Here is a 21,539-nt window from a genome sequence, read left to right on the forward strand (position 1 = left end):
CATTATGGTTCAGCAGGAAGACATCACAATAGTTTCACCTTGCATTCGGCTGGATTAGAACAGTATTAAAATACTCAGTTATAGTAAATTTAAAGGCTCATTATTTTTGTATATTGAGCATTTTGTAGTCTTCAAGATGGCTCCATTATTTTGTGAAAACAAGGTGACTAGAAAGGATTCATTTCACCACAGTAAGGCAGCAGTTCACCCTGTAAGTGCAAATGTTGCATGTATAAGGCTTGTATAAGCTCATCCATCATTCCCTTGTCTCCTTCCCTGGGCCTCGGGCCTTGTAAGGGCACACATACTAACTTGCATGAATGCCATTTACGCCAGCTTTGCACATTGAGACAGCAATGAAATGGTCATGTCTGTGGAATATACACTTGAGTAACTCCTTCTTTTCCATGCGTGTGTTTGTGTGTTACTGTTTCCCTTTCCTCTTCACTATCCTGATTATTCAGGTGGAAATGCTCGAATGGCTCAGTTTTTCCGGGGCAACCTAGCGGGGCTTATGATCCGCTCTGGCAAGCTGGAGAACAAGAAAGTGATCGACTGTTTGTACACCTGCAAGGAAGGACTGGACGTGCAGCTGCCTGAGGAGGTAGCTTCATCTGTAAAGGTGAGAATAACTCAGTGATCTTTGAGACACTCAACGCCAAGAATACTCTCACCTCCTTTCACAGGTAGCATGTGTGTGGATTGTGATAAGTTCAAGCAAAGAGGGATTTGAACAGTTTGTATACGCCTAAAGAGGTTGAAATATCCAGTATTTTACAATATATTAAAATAAAAAGCAAAACTCTTGCCTCAAAATCACAGTCTGTCACCTCGATTTCTTCTCTCAGGTTGAGTTCAACCCCAACCAGTCCTCTCTGACAGTGGAGGGCGACGACATTGATGCCTTTGACAAGGTCATGCAGCACATCTCCTACTTGAACTCCCGCCAGTTCCCGACCCCTGGCATCAGGCACCTTCGCATCTCCACCACCGTCAAGTAAGCATCAGAATCCAAAGATACTTCACCAGCGGTTATCATGTCATGTCACCTCATCTGTAAGTCGGCAGCAGACCGACGTTTGTGAAACGGGTCCTTTCTGCCTAATAGACATTCAAAGAGAGTTTGTCTGTCGGCTCTAAATGTAAGGATGGTTTCATAAGGGGGAAATAAAGGTCAGCAGTTTTTCATATTTTCCATAACAAAAAGAGTAAACATAAAATCTGTCCTGCAGAATGAGGAGCTGTAAGATCCTGCATTTTGTTTTTCAGTTGTCTTTGATGTAGATTTCATTTTGCAACAATGATGTATTCAGAGACTGAAATTTGAATAAGAACAACACAATACGTTCACAGATGATGTGTTGAAAAGATCGTATTATGTTCCAGGTTTCTGCTGAGTGCACTCTAAGATCAGTTCCAGTTATTGTTGCAGTTTAACATTACTTCTTATTTGCATATCCACAAATGTGTATATGTTCACATCAACACTGAGTTTTTCTTGGTGGACTGAGAAATTAGGCCAATGTATGAATTGTCCTTACGCTTTCAGTTTCTACCTGTGAGGGCAACTCTCTAGCTGTTGGTGCCAGTTACACCTAAACAAAAGTAGAGGACGCACTGTAACATTTTAAGTTCACCTGTTTACAAATACAAAGCAGTCGTTGTGTCCCTTTCCTTCCTGGTATTTATAGTTCTTACTAGACACGCTACAGTGAGGAAAGTCGTGACAACACCGGTGTCACTGATTACACCGAACATTTTACAAGAAAGTATATTTGTCTCGGAGCGCTTACTTTGATCTTTAGCGTTAGATTGTCTGTGTGGCCGGCCTCTCCGGTAAAGCCTTCGCTGCGGAGCCGCAGTTTTCCAACTGCACACCGCTGCCCCCTGTGGGCCGCGACCACTCTGTTCTCTGAACGGATTAATACCAAAGGTTTAACATCATTAACATTATCAGGTTTCCTACTAGCATTGGGTTTAAATCCGAAATATTGCCAAATAGGCGCTTTTGCTTTTCGCTTTGACACCAAACACTCTGACTCCTGCGACTCTGTGCTGCTGCTGTACGGAGCAGACACCTTCTGTTTATGATTGTAGTGTCCGTCATCCGACTGTATTGATGCACACAGCACACAGTTGCAGTCCTGAAATAGAGTTTCAAAAAATTGCTCCTTAGTCCTTTCTATCAGGCCAATGTTACTGCTTCACAGCTTTTAGAGACACTCCAGTTGTAATCTACAAACTCCCATGATTGTAGTCAAGACGGCTCAAATGTATTCACTTTCATTTGTCATGTTTGATCTGAAGCCAGAACAGTCAATCTCAGCGTTTAGTCTTTCCCCATCACCCTGCCTGAACCGGACATACATTAGAGCAGGGGTCCCCAAACTTTTTCCTGTGAGGGCCACATAACTTTTCCCTTCTCTGATGGGGGCCGGGGTCAGTTTGTAACAGAAAAAGTGTGACGATCGATAGGGGTGCCTAAACGTAAACATTTATTGTTTTCCAGAAAGCCACACATAACCAAATATTAATAACCCTTTCAGGGATCTTCACAGAAAAGAAAGTCAGGAAATAAATAATACTATTTGTGAAATAAATAATAACCAAATAACCCTCTCTAAAGTTTCACTTGTTCCAAAAGCAGCGCAAGTTTCACCTCAAATGCTTTTATGTGAGAATACATGTCGCAAATGAGTTCCCCCTGGCCTTGTAGCTGCAAGTTAAGGCTGTTCAGCATTTCTGTCAACTCTTCCATGGTTTGGCATACTTTGCCGAAAATATCCTCCCCCGCTGTAGTCCCTTTGAGACTTTGGAGGGCTGCCAGCTCCTCGCACATCTCAAAGTTTGCGCTAACTCCACGAATAAAAATGAGCAGCTGCGCTGTGTCTTGCACGTCCGTGCTCTCATCCAGTGCTAATGAAAAAAAGTCAAATTCTTTCGTCTTCTGCTGCAGCGTATATACATTACCCCCGATTTCTTCAATGCGTCTGGTGATTGTACTCGCCGACAGACTCACGGCATTAAAGACATCTTTCTTCTCGGAACACACCTCTTCCGTGACAGCATTCAAACATTTCTTGACAAACTCCATCAGTGAAAGGTTTACCGCTGCTTGTTATCAGTTGAGCAACCCGAAAGCTGGCTCGAACGGATGACTGGTTCAGCTGAGCTTGGCGTACAAATGTATTCTGCTGAGCTAATAGTCCACTTTTTAGCTTTGAGAGTTTGTCTGCTCGCATTTGGCCTTGCAAGTTATCATACTTGTCTTTGTGACGGGATTCATAGTGTCGGCGCAGATTGTATTCTTTGAATACCGCCACCGCCTCTTGACAGATGAGACAAACAGCCTTTTCTTTGCATTGAACAAAAAAAGAATCGTTTGACCACTGCAGGTTAAATACCCTGCATTCTGAATACATTGTTCTCTTACCTAACCTTTTCGCCATTATTCCGTTCTATTTGACAGGGGCTAGTCTAGGATTCGCGAGGCCAGACTGAAAAAATAATCATAATGCGTCTCTGGTATTGTTCAGGGGGCCGGGCCAAATGTGGAGGTGGGCCGTATCCGGCCCGCGGGCCTTAGTTTGGGGACCACTGCATTAGAGGAACATTAGAGGAAGCAGGTCACATTCAAAATGCCCCTTTTGTTTTTCAAGGCAGAGGGAGAACCAGAAAAAAGACAAAAGATCCAGGTTCCCAGGTATTCAAACTTAAATCTTCCCCCAGATGCTTCAACGAGGAGTCCTGCGTAACAGTGCCCGATGCCGAAGGTTATGTGATGGTGCTGCAGCCCGAAGAGCCCAAGATCAGCCTGAGCGGCATCGACCACTTTGCTCGCAGCGCTGCCGAATTTGAGAGCCAGGAAGGGGTGACGCTGTTCCCCGAGCTACGCATCGTGAGCACCATCACTCGCGAAGTGGAGGCCGACGCCGAGTCTGAAGCGGCAGAGGGAGCTGATGATGACCCTACAGGTGAGAGAAATACACATATGTTAACCCCAGATAATGTTATAGGGAATTTGTAGATATAGCATCGCGATACACAATGATGCCCCGTCTGTTGCCTTATACATATATGTTGAGGATTATGCCTGGAGGTCGATGGGATTGGATGGACAGAGCGAGAGGGAGGGAGAAAAGAGATGAGTTGTTTACTACTTAATGGGAGGGGCAGTGACCAGCCAGCCATCTGCTCGTTTATGAGCTAAGACGTGGGCAGACAATAGACGTGACACAGATACGGGGAGATGCAATGTCCTGTGGTGAACGGCAGGCCATATGGGACAAAAGCACTTACTGAGATCTGTTGCTATCACCTGCATCACCCTGCACCACCTTCCACGGGCAACAAACAAGAGATGTCACAACAGATGACTAAGAATCACAGATAATTAAATAACATTTATTAATTGGATAATAGCAGCATTCTGGGTAATGTAGGCGGCAGAATTCTTGACACAGAAGAATGTATTGAATAAAAAAGTACATATCTCTGGTTCTGCTGCATATATTTTGATCCTAAAAAAATGCAATGCTAAATGAGTGGAGTACTCTTTTAACACTAACAACAAGTTTACATTACAGAACCAATGGATCCTACATTTGAAAAGAACCCTTCAACTCATCATTCTGAATCTTTTCTCTCCATTGTTCATTCAGTCCAAGAGACAGTGGTGTCAGAAGAGATCATGCACAACCTGGACACGTGTGAAGTGAGTGTGGTGGGAGACGAGCTGGACGGGGAGCACGAGGGTCTGGAGGTGGACATGTCCCAGCTGCAGCAGCACAGCCTGGAGATGAGTTCCTCTAACCTGGGCCTCGTCATCACCGGTACAGACACAGAGCACATAGCAGCGATATAATGAAAGCTTTGCAGAAAAGATCTACTTTACATAAACAGAAAGTTCTTACATGTAAACAAATAAAAAGTATGTAACCATTCATAATGTACATGTGTAGGTATTTAAAGTTTAGGCACTTGAACTGTCTCTCAGGGTATCTTTCTTCTTTTCTTTCTCTTTGTTTTTGGTACAATACTGTAAGATTTATTCAGTGACTTAATATGTACGCAAAGAATACAAGGAAAAAAGAGAATGGCACTTAGTGATAATAAGTAAAAGAACATGTAATAGAAAGAAATACATTTTAAAAACACTGATTTTAAAAAAGGGAAGAAAATTGTAAATGTATATAAAAAAGAAAACGTGCAGGACAGAGAGTTGTATTACGCGAGCATAGCTAAGGATACATTTCTAAATATCTTAAAAACACATGTTTTTACTAACTATTCCACAACAATAGTCTACTTAGAGCTTTTCTGACACTTTCTGGTGACTGCTGATCGTATTCCTCTTTGACTCGAGCTCCCCTCTGTGTGTTCCAGGTGTGAACACCATGGCCAACTACGAGCAGGTCCTGCATCTTATCCATTACAAGAACTGGCACACCGAGGCTCTCTTTGACAGGAAATTCAAACTGGTCTGCTCCGAACTCAACGGCCGCTACATCAGCAATGACTTCAAGGTCGAGGTATGACTGAGCATTTGTCAGTTACGTCACAGAACAGTGACGCATTCACAGAAGAGTCCAAGCAGCAGTGAGCAGCAGGAATGTAACTAAGTACATTTACTCAAGTACTGTACAAGTACAATTCTTAGGTACCTGTATTAAACTTGAATATTTCATTATACTTGTACTCCACTACAATTTAGAAGCATGTATTGTACTTTTGACTCCAGTACATTTATTTGATCACTTTACAAATTCAGATTATTAATACAAAATATATTATAATTAAAAGCTATAATATATATGATGCTGAAAAGTGCCATTCTTTCAAGTATATTTTGATGTATTTGTACTTTTTCTTGTAACAGAGTATTTTTAAATGGTAATATTGCTACTTTTACTTTAGTAAAATATCTGGATACTTCTTCCACCTCTAGTGGTTTCCCAAATGTTACTGAAACCTTCTTGTGTCTCTTCACAATACTTGAGCTACATCTAAAGAGGAGATCTGTTGACAACTGATAGTATACATGTGTGCTTTTGTTTTTTATTCTTTCTAGGTGAACGTAATCCACACAGCCAATCCTGTGGAGCACGCCAACAATGCCATGATGCAGCCCAACTTCATTAACCCCGTGCATCATGCCTCTGTGGATCTGTCCGGTCACAACCTGGTCAACGCTCACCAGGCCTCAGGTGCTGCAAAATGTCCTTTGCAAGACTGTCCTTTTAAAAAAGAAATCTACTGAAGCATTCATTTTGTTAAACAAGTCATCGTCACAAAAACAAAGAATGACTTTCAGTTTTAGTTCCACGCAACAAATTCTGCTGCAGCACTGACTGTTTACGTTTGTATACATGTAGAGATTGTTTATATATTGCTTAAAAACAACAATCACTAGAAGAATCGTGATTCAACTCGGTCCTTTTTGCCCACTGAAACTTCACCCTATAACAGCATTTCACTCACACGTTCAAATTAATACCAAACATCATAATCACTAGTAACTAGTAATCTGCTTAATTGTTGTTGCTGTAGAATAAATATTTGGCCTCTGGTGTAGCAAGCATTGCTAGAGATGGATTACAAACTATTAACCAGAAGTAGGGCACGTATGAAAACACTGGTTGTTTGCCCTTTTTTTTTTTTAATGGCACAAGTTTAGGGATTACACTTGAGTGCTGTCTGTGACATCTGTACACGCTGTGGTCTGAACACAACCTTTTATTTCCTGGCTTCAGTAATCCTCTGGGCTGTCAGGCTCTCTAAGCCTGCCACGCAAAAGAGAAGCCCTTTCCTGCTAATATAGGGCAAAGTGGAGCTGGTTGGAAGGAGACAGACAAAGCTTTTTAAGGAAAGACACACCTAGAGCTGCCGCAAACATTCGTCTGCACTTCACTAAGAAGCCGTTAACATCAGCGCTGTTGCACCATGAAACTAAAGACCTGGAAATGCCCTGTGAGACACGTCTCCCCACATGAAGCTGTAACAGGGTATTTATGTTTCGTATGTGTGTTTGCTTCATTGCAGTTGTTCCCAGCGCTGCCACCGTTGTCATTGTGGTGTGCGTTAGCTTCCTGGTGTTTATGATCATCCTGGGCGTGTTCCGCATCCGAGCTGCACACCAGCGCACCATGACAGACCAGGAGAGCGGCAAGGAGAACGAGATGGACTGGGACGACTCAGCCCTCACTATCACCGTCAATCCCATGGAGGTAAAAACACACAGGGAGGCAAAATAAGTGAAAGTTTTTCTGGTGATTAGCCAGAGAAAAGCAGAAACAGAATTTCACTTCTCAACTAAATGTGGTCGGGTTGCAGCCGAGACAGCTTTTCACCTGCTAATGCTCTCTGGGTGATGTTGTGACTGTGGCCTAGTTTCATCTGAGCTCTTGTGATTGGCAGCCCTGTGGTGATGGGGGACTTGGTTAGAGATATTTATGGAATGTTACCTTGCTAATTAAAGTGGCAATAGACACGTTTTTTGCTTTAACTTATCATTGTGGAGTAAATATTGGTTGCACAATGTGAGAGCTGTAGAATACTGACACCATCAGCGTTTAGATTGGTTCCCTATAAGCTTCACTTTCACTATGCAATTCTGTTGGCTCCAAAAATCACTAAAAGTCACCAGATGATGCATTTCATTGCATAAAGCTCAGTGGTTGTGGGGCGTCCCGGTGGCTCATCTGGCAGAGTCCACGGCCCTTGTACTCGGGCTCAGTCCTAACTGCCTAACCTTTGCTGTATGTCTCATCCCTTGTTCTGTCTACATCCTGTACTATCTAATAAAAAGGCATAAAGGCCCAAAAAAGAATATTTCTAATAATAATAATAATAATTACTTATCTAGACACATTTGAAGCAGGATTTTAAGATGTGGTCCAGATTATAAAAGTTAGTAATGGTTTGAACGTGTGAAGCTGTACTCATGCAGGAGCAGTTTAGAACTCTAAATATATCAATTCTTGTGCCTCTTCACAAACAACCCCACCCTCTTTCCCAGACGTACGAGGATCAGCACAGCAGCGAGGAGGAGGAAGAAGAGGAGGAGGAGAGTGAGGACGGAGAGGAGGAAGATGACATCACAAGTGCTGAGTCAGAGAGCAGCGAAGACGAGGAGGGTGGAGAGCCGGAGGACCAGCAGGGGGCCAGCAGACAGCAGCAGCTGGAGTGGGACGACTCCACCCTCACCTACTAAAACAGCACACACACACACACACACACCAACAAACGCATATAACACTAAACACAAGCTCAGACACACACATCACCAAGTCACACTCACTCAGATCCTCACACACACTCCCACCCCCCTACAAGGAGCCATGATGTAAAAAAATACAAAAAAGCTAAACAAAACTTCCCTTCTGCGTATATATGGTCAAGGCTTTCCTGTTGTTATCTTAGTGGTGGTACTCAGTGTAGTGTAGTCATCACCGGATTGCTGATTTTTACTGTTTACTTTTTTATTTATTATATTTTAATTCCCAGGAAAACTTGGCCTACATTTGTTCTGAAGTGTGTGAGGAAGCCAACCCTGCACTTTTTTAGTTTTTCTCTCAGACGTAAAGCTATCAAATGGAGACTTTTTCCCCCCCTGATGTATATGCTTTGCGTAATGCTTTTAGAATGGTTTGCCGCTAATCTCACGTATAGCTTTGACTTGAGTTTTACTTGACTTGTAGTCCACAGTGAAACAAAGCGACGCTTTCAACAAGTAGAACGCCTTTTCTTTTCGCTTTTCTTTTTCAATTCTTTTAGTGCATGAGGATATTTGAAAAGTCATATGTGTAGAGAAATAAATTGCTTTTTAAAGATTTTGTAAATATAAAGAAACCATGTAATTAGTCGATGTGTTAGTGAAGGCCTACTCAACGGGGTCCAATATCTAAAATGACGCAGTTCGTAATGTAGAATATTTGTGTCACACAGGCTGTAGCATGTTGCTAAATTTCCGCAAAAGCTTTTCCATCATGCTTGTATAAAAATGTCTGCTTCTTGATGAGAAACCCAGGACTGTTGAGCGGAGGTTTCCATGACAAAGTGGTGTCCATTTTGTCTTTTTTTTTTTTTTTTTGCAATGAGAAAAATCATTTATTTTGCTTTCTCGTAGGCGGGACTGGTGGATGGTTTTAGCTTCATACATTGCCTTGCTTTGCTTGCACAGGTGGCAATGCTCTACTCCAGGCGTCAGTGTATTTCATTCCCAATAGATCTCACTGTTGTACAGAAGGGATTTTCTTTTTGTTCAGAGTAATCATACTCAGAGAAATGCTAATGTACAAATCGACATTTCGTGTGGAACGGTACAAACACGAGGCCAGCAGGTACCGTGGGGCTGTGGATCTTGAAATATGGGTACTAACGTTTCTGCCAGTGTATCTGGACAAGTGGAGAGATTTCCTCAGCAGCTTTAAAAGCCTTGTCCGTATCCCGGTCCTGCTGTGCTGACAGAAAGTAAGGAGGAAAAAGCCCTTCAAACTACGGAACGAGCAGAGACGGAGCTTTAGTGGAGCCTAGTTGAATAGTGCAGTTGCTGCCATTTTATTTGGGGGGAGAGAAATTAAATGAAAATACTTTTCAGGATTGCTTTGTTGCAAGTTTATTTTCCACGGCACGGCTATTTAACCTTAAATAATAAAACGTAGATGCATTTTTATACCAGTTTCCTATTGCACAACATGCACAATCTTTATCTTTAACGGAGGTTATGACGGCATAGTCTGCGAAAGGGAAACGGTTTAAAAATGTATCTTTTAGTCTGAATCTTAAATGGAAATATTGTTTTGCCGTAGACCACTAGATTTTATTGTACATGGAACTGTACTGTAGAGTTGTTCTAAGATATTTGTTTACATTTGGTAAACTTATTTTCCTTCTGGTATTAGTATAAAGCTTATACAATTGATTGGGAAAATGTGTCCAACCTCTATCTCCTCTCAGACACTGTTGTCCATCACTGTTGTATATATCTTTCACAGAACCAGATACAAATGTACCTTCACACTTAACTACTTAGTGTTTGTCTCATGTTTTTTTGGGTACCAAGTTAAAATGTTAACATTTCCCAAACCTGCATTAATTAAAGCAGATCAAATTTGGGGCATCAAAGGTGAACGGAACGTGGCATTATCGGGATTAGAGATGTCGGTGTTTTTGAGTCTCATATTTTTGCATGTAATTGTATTTTCAGAGGCCAAAATTGAATTCAACAAAACATTCAAGGCTCTTTTTTTGGAGACAGTTTCCAGGATTCTTGTGAGGGTTTGAGTCGCACCGTTGTGTTTCTTAAGTTCAATTAATTTATCATTTTAAGAGGTTTGTGGTTGAAATGTAGAGAACAGTGTCCCCTCCATGATGACTCGGACTTTTGATAAAAAAAGGGGCCAGGTCTGAGCCGGCTGAGATGGGAGTGCCTTTTTCCGATCATAGCGCAATTAGCAGGTCTAACAAAAAACACTCATCCGTGCTCTTTAATTTGTGGCAATTTTTGTTTTTTATTTGTATTTGTTTAATGCTAGATTTCTTACAGAGCTGGGGATTACATTTTGTTTCAGTTTGTTGTAACAATAGTCCACTGCTAGTTTTATTAAAAGTGAAAAAAACGTTTTACATAGATGTCATGTGTCCATGTTGATGTGTAGAGGAAGTAGATCCATATTGTATCTTCTATAGAAATTGTACTAAATCATTGACGGAGTCCACCTTTCAAAAGATGTACAGTACATTATGAAATTGCTTTGGCAGCATACGTGAGTATACTGTTAACTGATCTATTTGTGTATAGTGGAAGGTCATTTTGAACAGTGTCCTATTGCCTGAGTTGTTGGGAAATGATTTTGAGGGCAGCATGAAATTCACAAGAACCAGAGTATAAGCCTGTCGAAATTCTCCGTTTCATTACATCAAACACTTAATGTCCACATTTCATCTACAATTTTAAAGTACAATGCCATGGGTCACTGATATGTGCACACTGACTCAAGTCAAGTCTCCACGGTGACTCCACCACCTCCAGTTTTCTGGGTTTAATGGTTTCCGATCAGCCCCCCCGAGCTAAGTGTAAGTTGGTTGACTTGAATGTCACTGCCTAACAAACTGAAATGCAGCCATACTGTAATAACACTAAGATTTAAGGGGAATTTACTTTGCATGAACCACAAGTTTGTGTACGTTCCATGTGGGGTTGTGAGACAGGAGACGTGATACACTACTGATTCTCAGATTGTCTGTTTCACACGTCCACGACACTCCAGATATATATATTTTTCTTTTTCTTTTAAAAATGTGCTCAAAATGGAAGGTGACGATGTTTTCAGAACGGTTGAATGCTTCCTTTGTGCTTGTTGGAGCTGCTCTCACTTTTCTACCAATTGAAAGGCAAATTGTAGTGAAGTTGATGCTTGCTCGTAAACAAAATAAAGAACGATGAGATGGGGTATAACTTCTGTCTGCTCTCGTTTTTCTTCGATCATCACTCACTGTGCTGTAAGTGTGTTAGACTCACTGCTGGTGCTGCACACCCTGCCCGGGCAGTGCAGCTGTAAGGGTTTTAAATCTTGAGCATTAGTGTCCTCTGGTGGTGAAAATGTAATTATCTAAAAGCCCAAAGGTAAAAGGTGAAACAGAATTCCACAGATAAAATAAATCACACTAAAGGGGTACTTGGAGCCGCTCCAAAATGTAATAGCTTCTTCCTTGGCCCTCGCCACACCCTTACACCAAGTTTCAAATCGCTCCAGCATTTTTTCCGTCATCTTGCTGACTTCAGACAAACACACCGAACCGAAAACATAACCCCTTGGCGGAAATAATAAATAAATAATACAAACACCGTTGATTTTTTATTTTACTCACATTCAAAGAAACGGCTTCAAAGCTGAATATCAATCATGATGCTGTAAACATTTAAATAGGTTCAATGAGTCAAATAGAAAAACAAAGCAATATTGAAGTTGATTACTGCAAATGTGTAACTGCAGTTTATAATGCTTAATAATCAATGAGTTCATAGAGGGTGGACAAAATAATGGAAACACTAGACAACATACAGATATCTAGAAGCTAACAAAGTGTAGTCCTGGCATATTCTCAAATATTCATCCGCTCATCCTTTGTTTGTAACACTGGGGATCATTTTGCAGAGTGAGGTTTGCATGAACATTTAGCGCAGGCTGCATCTGGTACTGTAAATGTACATGTTCACTGGCTGTTAAACATCCACAGAGACCGTTAATGTTTAACAGATGGCGACTAATCCACCCGGTGGATTTCTAATCACATTGCAGACAAACTGGCCAAAGACTCATCTGATCATATTTTTTCAGTCCAGATTGGTGCTGATTTCACAGAGTTATGCATCATACTATGTTTGCACTGGATGAATGCAGTAACCACGCAGGCTTATAAGGAGTGTATTTTATTGAGACGGACGGATTTCAATCTTGAGAAGAGGCCACAGTTGTATGTAATACTTATTCTGCCACGTTTACATCTATTCCTGCCATGTGACTCGTTACTGCCATCCTCTTTGTCAATATCATATTTTGAATGTGTTGTCAATTATTTTTGAGTCATTTAACAATTATAAGTTCTTTGTGATTGTCAGATATGTTTGAGCTGACACCCTGCTGCGTATTGTGGAGTCCCTCCTGCATACTACATATACTTTATGGGTACTGCATACACATTGACTTACTAGTGTTACTGTCTTTGTAATGTGTACTTAAGTTACTTCAAAGTTCTTTTCCGTGTGGTATTTCTGTTATTTTGTCCAAATCCCTGTGAACAGCACAGTTTAGTTAGAATAAAATTACATCTTGAATATTTGAAGCACTCGTGCAGGAAATCAACAATCTTAAAAACAACTCAGCAACCCAGTAAGAATTACAGCACAAATCACAGCAGAGTCTTTCTCTTGCACTGCCTGGACTCTTTTACATTCATGTACATGTCTTCATATCCCACAAAGTCACATGATTGTACCGATAACACATTTGTACACCTCTGGACAAATAAAAGACATTTACAAAGGTTGAGGAGTATAAAACAATACTGTTAAAAACGTATTAGGATACATAGCAACACCTAGAAGTGCATTGATTATTTACAGAATCGATGATAAATTGGCACATTTTTTAAAACATAAACATTTTGTAGAATTACTACGCTTTGGTTTTCACACCAGAGCTAGCTAAAGCCATAATTTTGTCTTCGGAGCCTGAAAGAGAAGGTAAAACAAGGTAAATAAAATCTGAATGTTCATACATAAACTTCTATGGTTAAGCATGTTAAGGATTTATTATTGTCTCGTACAGGATTGCACAAGGAAATGTAGTTGTAGCCTCCTCCACACTACACACACAGAACATGTATAAAGACATATTCAAAATATTTCAATTAGAATAGAAACAATAAAATAGGAAATAATAGAACCAATTATATAAAAATAGCACTAAATTGTATTAACGATAAAGACATATATATATATACAAAAACAATATATACAATGATGTGCATTATCAGTGTAATATAAGTGTTCTGAATTATAGTGTAGATAGAAAACTTTGGTTATATCACAAGTTTATTCTCACCTAAGTTTGCTGTCACTTTTTCAAACTGGCTCAGAGTAGCTGTAGCATTTTCGATGAGAAATGCGTCATCCTCCGAAGTGAGCTGTCCAGAAACACAAACCCAAAAAAAGCATCATGTTTAAGCATAATTTAGCAACTGGTCTGTCTCTCTATAGACCGCTACATGACTAAAATAAGTTGTGTGGACTCATGAGCACAAGTCTCTGAATCACCCATGGAAAAACATCACATCTCTTCTGTGAGCGTTCCTCACCTTCTCTCCAAGTTTTCTCAAGGCTGTGAGGATTTCCATTTTCTGCTGCGTGTACACATCCCGCGACAGTTTCCCCACCATGACATCTCGGTCCATCTGTGCAGAATATCACACACTAGTACGGCAATTTTCAGACCAAGAGACAAACGGATAAACACTATGGAGTGATTGAGCAGTTGGATGAAACATATACAACTGTGCATTAAACAAACACAACAATCAGTGCAAACCTCTGCGAGTCGGGTTCGCAGCTGTCCCGGCTGCTTCTTAGCAAAGAGTCGGATCACCTCTGGAGTTTTGAAAGCTTGGCTGATGGCAGCCTGGGTTGCCTGGTAAAGACATAAACATTGACAACATTGTAACACTTCACAACTCACTGTTTAAACTGGATTATTTTAAGCTACTAGTTGTATAAACTGTAACCTCTTTAAGTCACCCTTATTACACAGTAGTTGCACATCATCTATTGATCGTCCATACCAGCTGCATTCCACTGAGTTCATCCACAAGTGTCATGTCTCCTGTCATGATCTTCTTCAGGGAGTCGTTGAATTCACTCAACTGTTCCAAGGTTTCCTTTTTTGTCTCCTCATACTCTTCCTCATCCAGTTCTTCTCTGGAACAATCAAAGAGAGGATGAGAAACTAACATAGACACAGGAAGGTGTGTAGAAGAAGTACTTTCTGGCAAAGACCACTAGATCATTACTTGCTAGCTTTAACAGCCTTTAGTGAATTTAAATGATTTCATGAATGTATCTATAATGCACCTGCACTCCTCTAGATCCTGCAGCTGCTGCATCAGTCTGTCAAGTTGCTCTTCCATGTTTTGCCTCAGTTTTCCAGTTTCTGATTTCCCGCGAGAAGCCATGCTCAGTTAAAATCCTATTTCCTACATATGGAGAAACACAATAAAACAGTCAACATAAGTGAAACTTACTGGGAGTTATTACCAAAGTATGGCACAATGGTAACATGTATATGTGCCCGAGCTCAATATCCTCTTAATATAACACATTCATTCTCAGCAATGTATGTTTTTCTTGGTCAATGTGTTGAAATGACCCACAGCTTTTAACTTACTGGTGTTATACTCCTCAAAATTGCAGACAAGACATTTTTCTTGACTGTTGACATTGATATCGATATCTTATATTGATTGTTACCAACAGCCCTTACCTATCGCTTACAATGTTAGTTTATATCAAGATACACACGTGCCATGGGAACATAGAGACAGACAACTTAAAGTCAACCTAGTATGATATTTAGATTTGATCAGAATGTGTTGATTGGTGTTGTTGGAGTTATCATGACAACAAAACTGTTCAATATTTAGGGAGACGTCAACTATACTGTCAAGCTGTGGATTGACCTATTTGCTAGAAGCTCAAGCCGTGCTATACATATACATACATATATATATAAATATAAAACACTTTGTTGTTTAGTTAGCTGAATAGCTAGCTAGCATGCTAAAAGAAAACATCTCACCGGAACTCTCTTTGTAAACAGTTGTGAATCAGTCGTGCGAGGAGTTAAATATTTGCACCAGCTTGAAGAATATACAACACAATCAATTAAATAATTCAATTGGACTTCCTCAGGGGAAAAAACACTTGCTAGAAGGGTTACAACATATGTAGTGTTTATCAAGGCGTTTGTTGGTGTCTGTGGATTTGTGATCGTGAACGCAGCTCAGCAGTGTGGGTGCGGCTCTCTTCTTCTTGGTCAATTCTGTCCAATCAGATTTATTTTCAACGTCCATACAGGAAGCAGTTGTCACATTACTGCAACCCAGCTGTATCTCTGTTTCTCCTGTTAGTACGATGAATATTAATATAATGTATCTCTCTCTGTGTCTGTTAGAAAACAAACGCCTCCTGTGTTGTCATGACAAGTTTGCTTGAGCACCTGTACCAACTGGCAAGCTCGCGTTGTTGCTTGGTTACATATGAAGCTAACGATTTAATGGCAGCGCTAACGTGAAATTAAGCTAAGCTAACTTCACAACATAGTTTCGTTTTGTAACTCTTATCACATAGTCATTTACTCTAGCGGATACAGAATGACCCTTTTTTTATTAAACCTGCCTTGCCTTCTCGAAAAGGTGGTGATGTCAATTTGTTGGATATAAATTGTGATAACAGAACAGTTAGTCTGGTTTTTAAACCCAAAACATTGGGAGACTTCAACTCAGAATACCATTTTAAAATAGTATCAGCAATTGACCCTTTTAGTAATTTTCTACACAGAATTAAATTTGAAGTTGATCTTTGCATCTTTTGTCCTAATTTGTTTTGGTCTGATATTCATAATTGGTTGTTATTGAAAATGGATCATACATGTGATCCAGCATTCTTTGTTTTCTTCTCCATATGTGCTGTTGTAGTGTAAACACATCCCTAGTATGAGGCATGGACGGCCAGAATATAACCAAAGTGGTCCTGCTGTCCTGCGGGTCCTTCAACCCCATCACCAACATGCACCTGAGGATGTTTGAACTGGCTCGGGATTATCTGGAGGACACAGGTTGAGTGAAATGAATCATTTTACAAACTGTTTTTATTTATGTGTAAAGTAACGAGTAACTATAGCAGTCAAACAAATGAAGTGGAGTAAAAACTACATCATGTCCCTCTCAAAATAGTTGAAAAAAAGGTATTAAGTAGAAGCAAATGGAAATACCTCAAGTACCTCAAAATTGTACACAAGTACAGCACTTGAGTACAATACCTGGTTATATTTCACCATTGCTAATTTCCACTAGAGGCAAGAACATCAGTTAAATCGTTATTTGAGTCAGCAAATTATCTAACATTATTCCTTTTAATTAATCATAGAGGGCTAAACAATTAATTAGGATTTTATCAAAATCACAATATGTACTAGTGCAATATTTGTTTAAGGCAAACTATGTGTCAAAATCCCATTTTGAGTTAAGTATTGTGGGGCTGCAGAGATGTTCTGGCCCACAAATCATATCTACAGACATAAGAAGAAAACAATCTTTGTTTGTTAAAGATACTCGCAAAACATCACACCATGATTTTTTATATATTTTCAATTAAAAAGAGAATAATTATGCAAATACAATCATTCCCTCCAATATCTTGAATATATTGCAATTTCAAAATCAGTCAAAAATAATCGCAATAAGATATTTGTTTACCAAATTGTTCAGCCCTATCATCATATGAATTTAGACTCATGTGTAGCTAAAACAAATGAGCGGTTTACTGCATCTGCTGTGCCATTACTGTACACCATGTGTTCACACCACTTCTTTAATGTCTCAGGTCAGTACAGGGTGGTGAAAGGCATCCTCTCTCCGGTGGGTGATGCCTATAAGAAGAAGGGTTTGATTGAGGCACACCACCGCATGGAGATGGCCAGATTGTCCACAGATAACTCAGACTGGATCACTGTAGATGCCTGGGAGAGCTTGCAGCCAGATTGGGTGGAGACATCCAAAGTCGTTCGGTAAGTTGTCAATTCTTAAGCCTTGTTATTGGCAGAGCCTGTGCTTACTACCTGTGCTCTTATATAAGTATAAGGAAATCTACCAAAGAATCTTAAGACATGACATCTCAGACATTTCAATATCCTCAATCAGAGTTTCCTTGCTTGATGTTTTCTGTATTACTGTAATTGTTCTTCGTCACTCCACGCCCACTCATCAAATTTCTTATCAACATTGTAATGACTAAGGATTTAAAAGCAGCGCCGCTAGCAGTTTAGTGTTCGTTGTTATCGTTAAATACAAGTGATGAATGGTGGCAGTAAGTAGTGTCTTAGTGATGTCGGCTGACATTATTGTAATACTTGTATCATGTCATCTGTGCTGTTCCTACATGCAGTGCATACAACTCTTGCAGTATGATGACAACTTTTTAATGTTCAGTGTCGCACAGGGTTTATTTTTGCTCCGTAAATGTAGCACTCTTGAAGCTTTCTGTTACTCGGAGGTAGAAAACTGCATTTATGTATTTTACACCAAGAGGAATAGAATGATCCGTCTCTAAATCCATTATCACACATGCATTTAAAAGTTAAGGCTTTAAATCAAACTCAGACCTGATATGTGTTATTATTGCTCATTATGGCCCAAAAAATGACAAAATAATTGACATAAAATCTTGCAGAAGCAGAATAGGGATTTCACCTACTTCCAAGGTGCATGGAGAAGGGAAGAAGCAACACTTGTAGAACAACTTTATTGTTAGACCAAACAAAGTTATTCTCAAGTGTTGCTCAAGTTTTACCTTTTCATAAAACTCTTGCAGACATGTATTTTTTAGATATTTTATTGTTTTTTGAATTGCATCTGTATTGTTCTAAACAGCTTTTTGTTTTTTTAAACATTTGTCTCTAAAAGCAAATGCTTGAGCTGATAAAATGTTGACACTGCTGACAAGTTTCTACCACAATGTGGCAATACAGTTCCAGATTGTGAAAAGGAACTATGTCGTAATAGAATTGGACAGTTTTAGTTGCATAGATACGTTTAGAAAAACCGCACTGTCATCATCTTGAAAACTTGAAGCTCATCGAACAGGTTCTGACTTGCTGGCAAGATAATTATTCATATGAATCACTGAATCACCAGAACCTTTCAGTCCAAACGAGAAATTAAAACTTGGATAAAGTCCAAATAATTAATTTTGTCTGTATCCACTTAGGCATCACTATGACGAAATGCTTGAGGCAGAACAGAACACCGATGATGTCGACACAGTAAAGTACGCAAAAAAGAGACGCATAGAGGAGAATTATGAGGGTTCATCTCGTCACAAAAGGAGAGGTAGGCCAAGTACGATTGTGTAACTTAAATATTGTTCTTTTCAACTTCTCCCTTTTCCTATTACTCATTCCAGACGAGTCTGATCCTGCCCCCACTGTATTCATGCTTCATTTTATTCAGTTTAACTCATTACAGGGGACAATGGTATCGGGGTGTGTGATGGGTGACACCCAATCACATCACCTACAGTAAAGACGGGAAAGATGTAAGACAGCCTCAGTGCAGCAGTGACACATATACTACGTGGTTTTATACTTTTATTCTTCACACTAGTGACAACTGTCAATTTGAGTTTCTGAAGACTTTACTTCCTGCATTCTGGTAACTTTTAGACAATAATAAGTGAAACACTGAAACAACATTTCATTTAAATTTAAAACAGTAGACTTAGGGTCTAAGAGTCGTAGGGCTTATACACACTGTACAGCGCCAGAAACAGCTTGTGATAGGCAAAAAGGAAAAAAGTGGGAAAAAATGTTATGAATTGGGAGAAGTGTGACCCCGAGAGAAAACCGGGAGAGGGCAAAGAAAAACAGAACTCTCGTGGAAAAACTGTGTCAATGGCCTCCATCATAACTAAACAAAGAAATGATATAAGACAGACTACATCTGTTTTAATATGCTGTGTTTGATTATCCCATTGTGCGTTTTATGTTCTCACTCTCACTTTTTATTTGCTTTTATTGTTTGATGTTTATTTTCTGATTAAAGCACAGAGTAATCTAAAGAGTTTATCAAAATAAATCTTATTTGTATGTCTGTCTTGATGCTCAGACAGCCCTCAGCTAATGTTGCTGTGTGGGGCCGATGTCCTGGAGTCCTTCGGGGTCCCCAACCTGTGGAAGCAGGAGGACGTCGCTGAGATTGTGGGCCACTACGGTTTGGTTTGCATCTCCCGCAGCGCCAGTGACCCCGACAAGTTCATTCACCAATCAGACATGCTGTGGAAGTATCGCAAGAACATCCACGTGGTCCGCGAGTGGGTGACCAATGAGATCTCAGCCACTCACGTGCGCCGGTCGCTGCGTCGAGGTCGGAGCGTCAGGTACCTGCTGCCAGAAGGCGTGGTTGATTACATACATGTGCACGGCCTCTACAGCACTGAGAGCGAGCAGAAAAATGCAGACGTGGTTCTCGCACCCCTCCAGAAATACACGGGGGGCTCCTCAAGCTGAGGATGTTTACTGCGGCAGAAAGAGTGATAAGCTGTCTACACTAAGTGCTGTATGTTCACTATGAATCTAAAACTATTTATATGCAATTCAGACTTCCACCCGTGCCTACTGGTGAGCTACAGTACAGTCTTTTCTAGTAATGGGTGGGTTTTTTAAAGAAGATAAATCTGCATAGACTTTACTGAGTGAAGTGATTCAGTAACAATTCATTTAGCTTGTGTGCGTGGAAAAGTACAATAGTCAAAAACAATAACTGAGCAACTGGCTGGGAGGTCATCTTAATCATTGCTACTGTAGAAAATACATCTGGTGCGTGGTTATTGAATTAGGGATTCATACTTTTGTGAAGTAGTCATCATACAGTGTGTCTGGTATTCCATGACATTATTTTAATCTGTTTACTTGCTTTAGCTCCATGCTTCAGCATACTCTCTCAACTCATCACATTTTGTGTACCTAGAGCAGGATTTGTTCATTCACTTCCTCAGGCAAAATCAGGTAATGTGCTTTCAACATGTTTACTTGCTAGTGCTGCAGATTTGATTTGTATTGGTTTGAAAAAGAATAAACAACCCTCTTTGTTTTCCACCTCGGGGGCTTTTCGTTTGTACGAATCACGACGCTATCGTCACACAGATAAGAAACTCTTATCATCCTCACTTAAAGGAAGTTCCAAAGCAACACCTTCTCTGTTGGATTAAAATCTTGTTTGGCATCAGGGGTTAATTTATCTTTCAGGTTTTTATCACTGACAGAAAATAATGGCTGAAATACCAAAATGCAGCCAACTAAAGACTCATTGGGAAAGCAGTGAGTTGGTGCTTTTTTATTGTTGGATTAACGGTATAAGATTGCCTTAAAAAACTATAGTATATAGTATTCAAACTGTTAACTGGGTTAAGATTGAGGTTGGTTCTCATAACGTCACAAACTCATGTTCATCTTATTAAACAGTTCATGTCTGTGAGATTATTCACATGGAGAGTCATGGGTGGGAAACGACCTTGACAAAGTTTCCCGCATTACATGTGAGCGGTTGACGTGCTGCTTCTATGAAGTCACGAGGAGGAAGAACTATCTTAATGTTTAGACAAGCTTTGTGTGTTTTACTGAACACAGAAGGTGTGTCAATTGTTTTCCAACTGCCTGCCAGCACAACATAATTACAAATGTCTGTATTATTTTCCTCATTGCTCAGATAGGTGTGTCATTTTACCAAAGGTAGGAGGTCATCTTCATAAAAACAGCAGGTGTTTGAAGCCAGGGGATGTTTCAGATCGGTAAAACTAAAAAATAGGACTTGTCTTACACAGATATTTCTAACCTCAACAACAACAAAAAAGAAACCTGGGAAATAATTTCATTTAAATATGAATATTAGGTATTTTAGCATTGTGCTTATCCGTATAAGGGATTGATTTTGTGTGGATAAAGTTTTAATACAGAAAGCGTTTCAATTACTATATTTAAACAGTTTCTTGTATTGTGATGGGATAAAGTGCAAACAATACCAAATAAGAAGGATCATAATTCATTTTACCTTCTTACAAATATTAAATCAATCTTAAAGATTTTCATTTAAATAAAAGTCACGATCGTCGAAGGAAGTAACACAATGGTGATAGAGCCTTTGGCCCACTGATGAAAGTATTGCAATATTTATATATTTGCAGTATTACAATCTGGGAGTCTGTGCTGACA

General features: G+C 39.9%; 3 protein-coding genes across 6 annotated transcripts in view; 2 read left to right on the top strand and 1 right to left on the bottom strand.

Moving 5' to 3' along the window:
- Positions 1-11,458, top strand: part of clstn1 (calsyntenin 1) — a 37,020-nt gene extending 25,562 nt beyond the window's left edge. For all 4 annotated transcript variants that reach the window (XM_029435686.1, XM_029435688.1, XM_029435687.1 and 1 more), the window contains 8 exons: positions 465-622; positions 849-997; positions 3,730-3,974; positions 4,662-4,832; positions 5,386-5,531; positions 6,071-6,206; positions 7,042-7,226; positions 8,018-11,458. In XM_029435686.1, the coding sequence (XP_029291546.1) occupies positions 465-622; positions 849-997; positions 3,730-3,974; positions 4,662-4,832; positions 5,386-5,531; positions 6,071-6,206; positions 7,042-7,226; positions 8,018-8,212 (1,385 nt within the window). In that variant the 3' untranslated portion in view covers positions 8,213-11,458. The remainder of the gene's footprint in view (positions 1-464; positions 623-848; positions 998-3,729; positions 3,975-4,661; positions 4,833-5,385; positions 5,532-6,070; positions 6,207-7,041; positions 7,227-8,017) is intronic.
- Positions 11,459-11,845: 387 nt separating this feature from the next.
- Positions 11,846-15,541, bottom strand: lzic (leucine zipper and CTNNBIP1 domain containing). The gene is made up of 7 exons (XM_029435924.1): positions 15,354-15,541; positions 14,630-14,751; positions 14,341-14,476; positions 14,091-14,189; positions 13,861-13,956; positions 13,608-13,689; positions 11,846-13,234 (listed from the first exon to the last, which is right to left on the bottom strand). The coding sequence occupies exons 2-7, from the start codon at positions 14,728-14,730 to the stop codon at positions 13,179-13,181; spliced, it is 570 nt and encodes a 189-aa protein (XP_029291784.1). The 5' UTR covers positions 14,731-14,751; positions 15,354-15,541; the 3' UTR covers positions 11,846-13,178.
- A 66-nt stretch (positions 15,542-15,607) lies between these two features.
- nmnat1 (nicotinamide nucleotide adenylyltransferase 1) lies at positions 15,608-20,427 on the top strand. Its single transcript, XM_029436660.1, has 5 exons — positions 15,608-15,679; positions 16,252-16,391; positions 17,159-17,342; positions 18,542-18,663; positions 19,438-20,427. The coding sequence occupies exons 2-5, from the start codon at positions 16,277-16,279 to the stop codon at positions 19,836-19,838; spliced, it is 822 nt and encodes a 273-aa protein (XP_029292520.1). The 5' UTR covers positions 15,608-15,679; positions 16,252-16,276; the 3' UTR covers positions 19,839-20,427.
- Positions 20,428-21,539: the final 1,112 nt, after the last annotated feature.

Source organism: Cottoperca gobio, chromosome 7, assembly GCF_900634415.1.
Source record: "Cottoperca gobio chromosome 7, fCotGob3.1, whole genome shotgun sequence".
Classification (NCBI taxonomy): domain Eukaryota; kingdom Metazoa; phylum Chordata; class Actinopteri; order Perciformes; family Bovichtidae; genus Cottoperca; species Cottoperca gobio.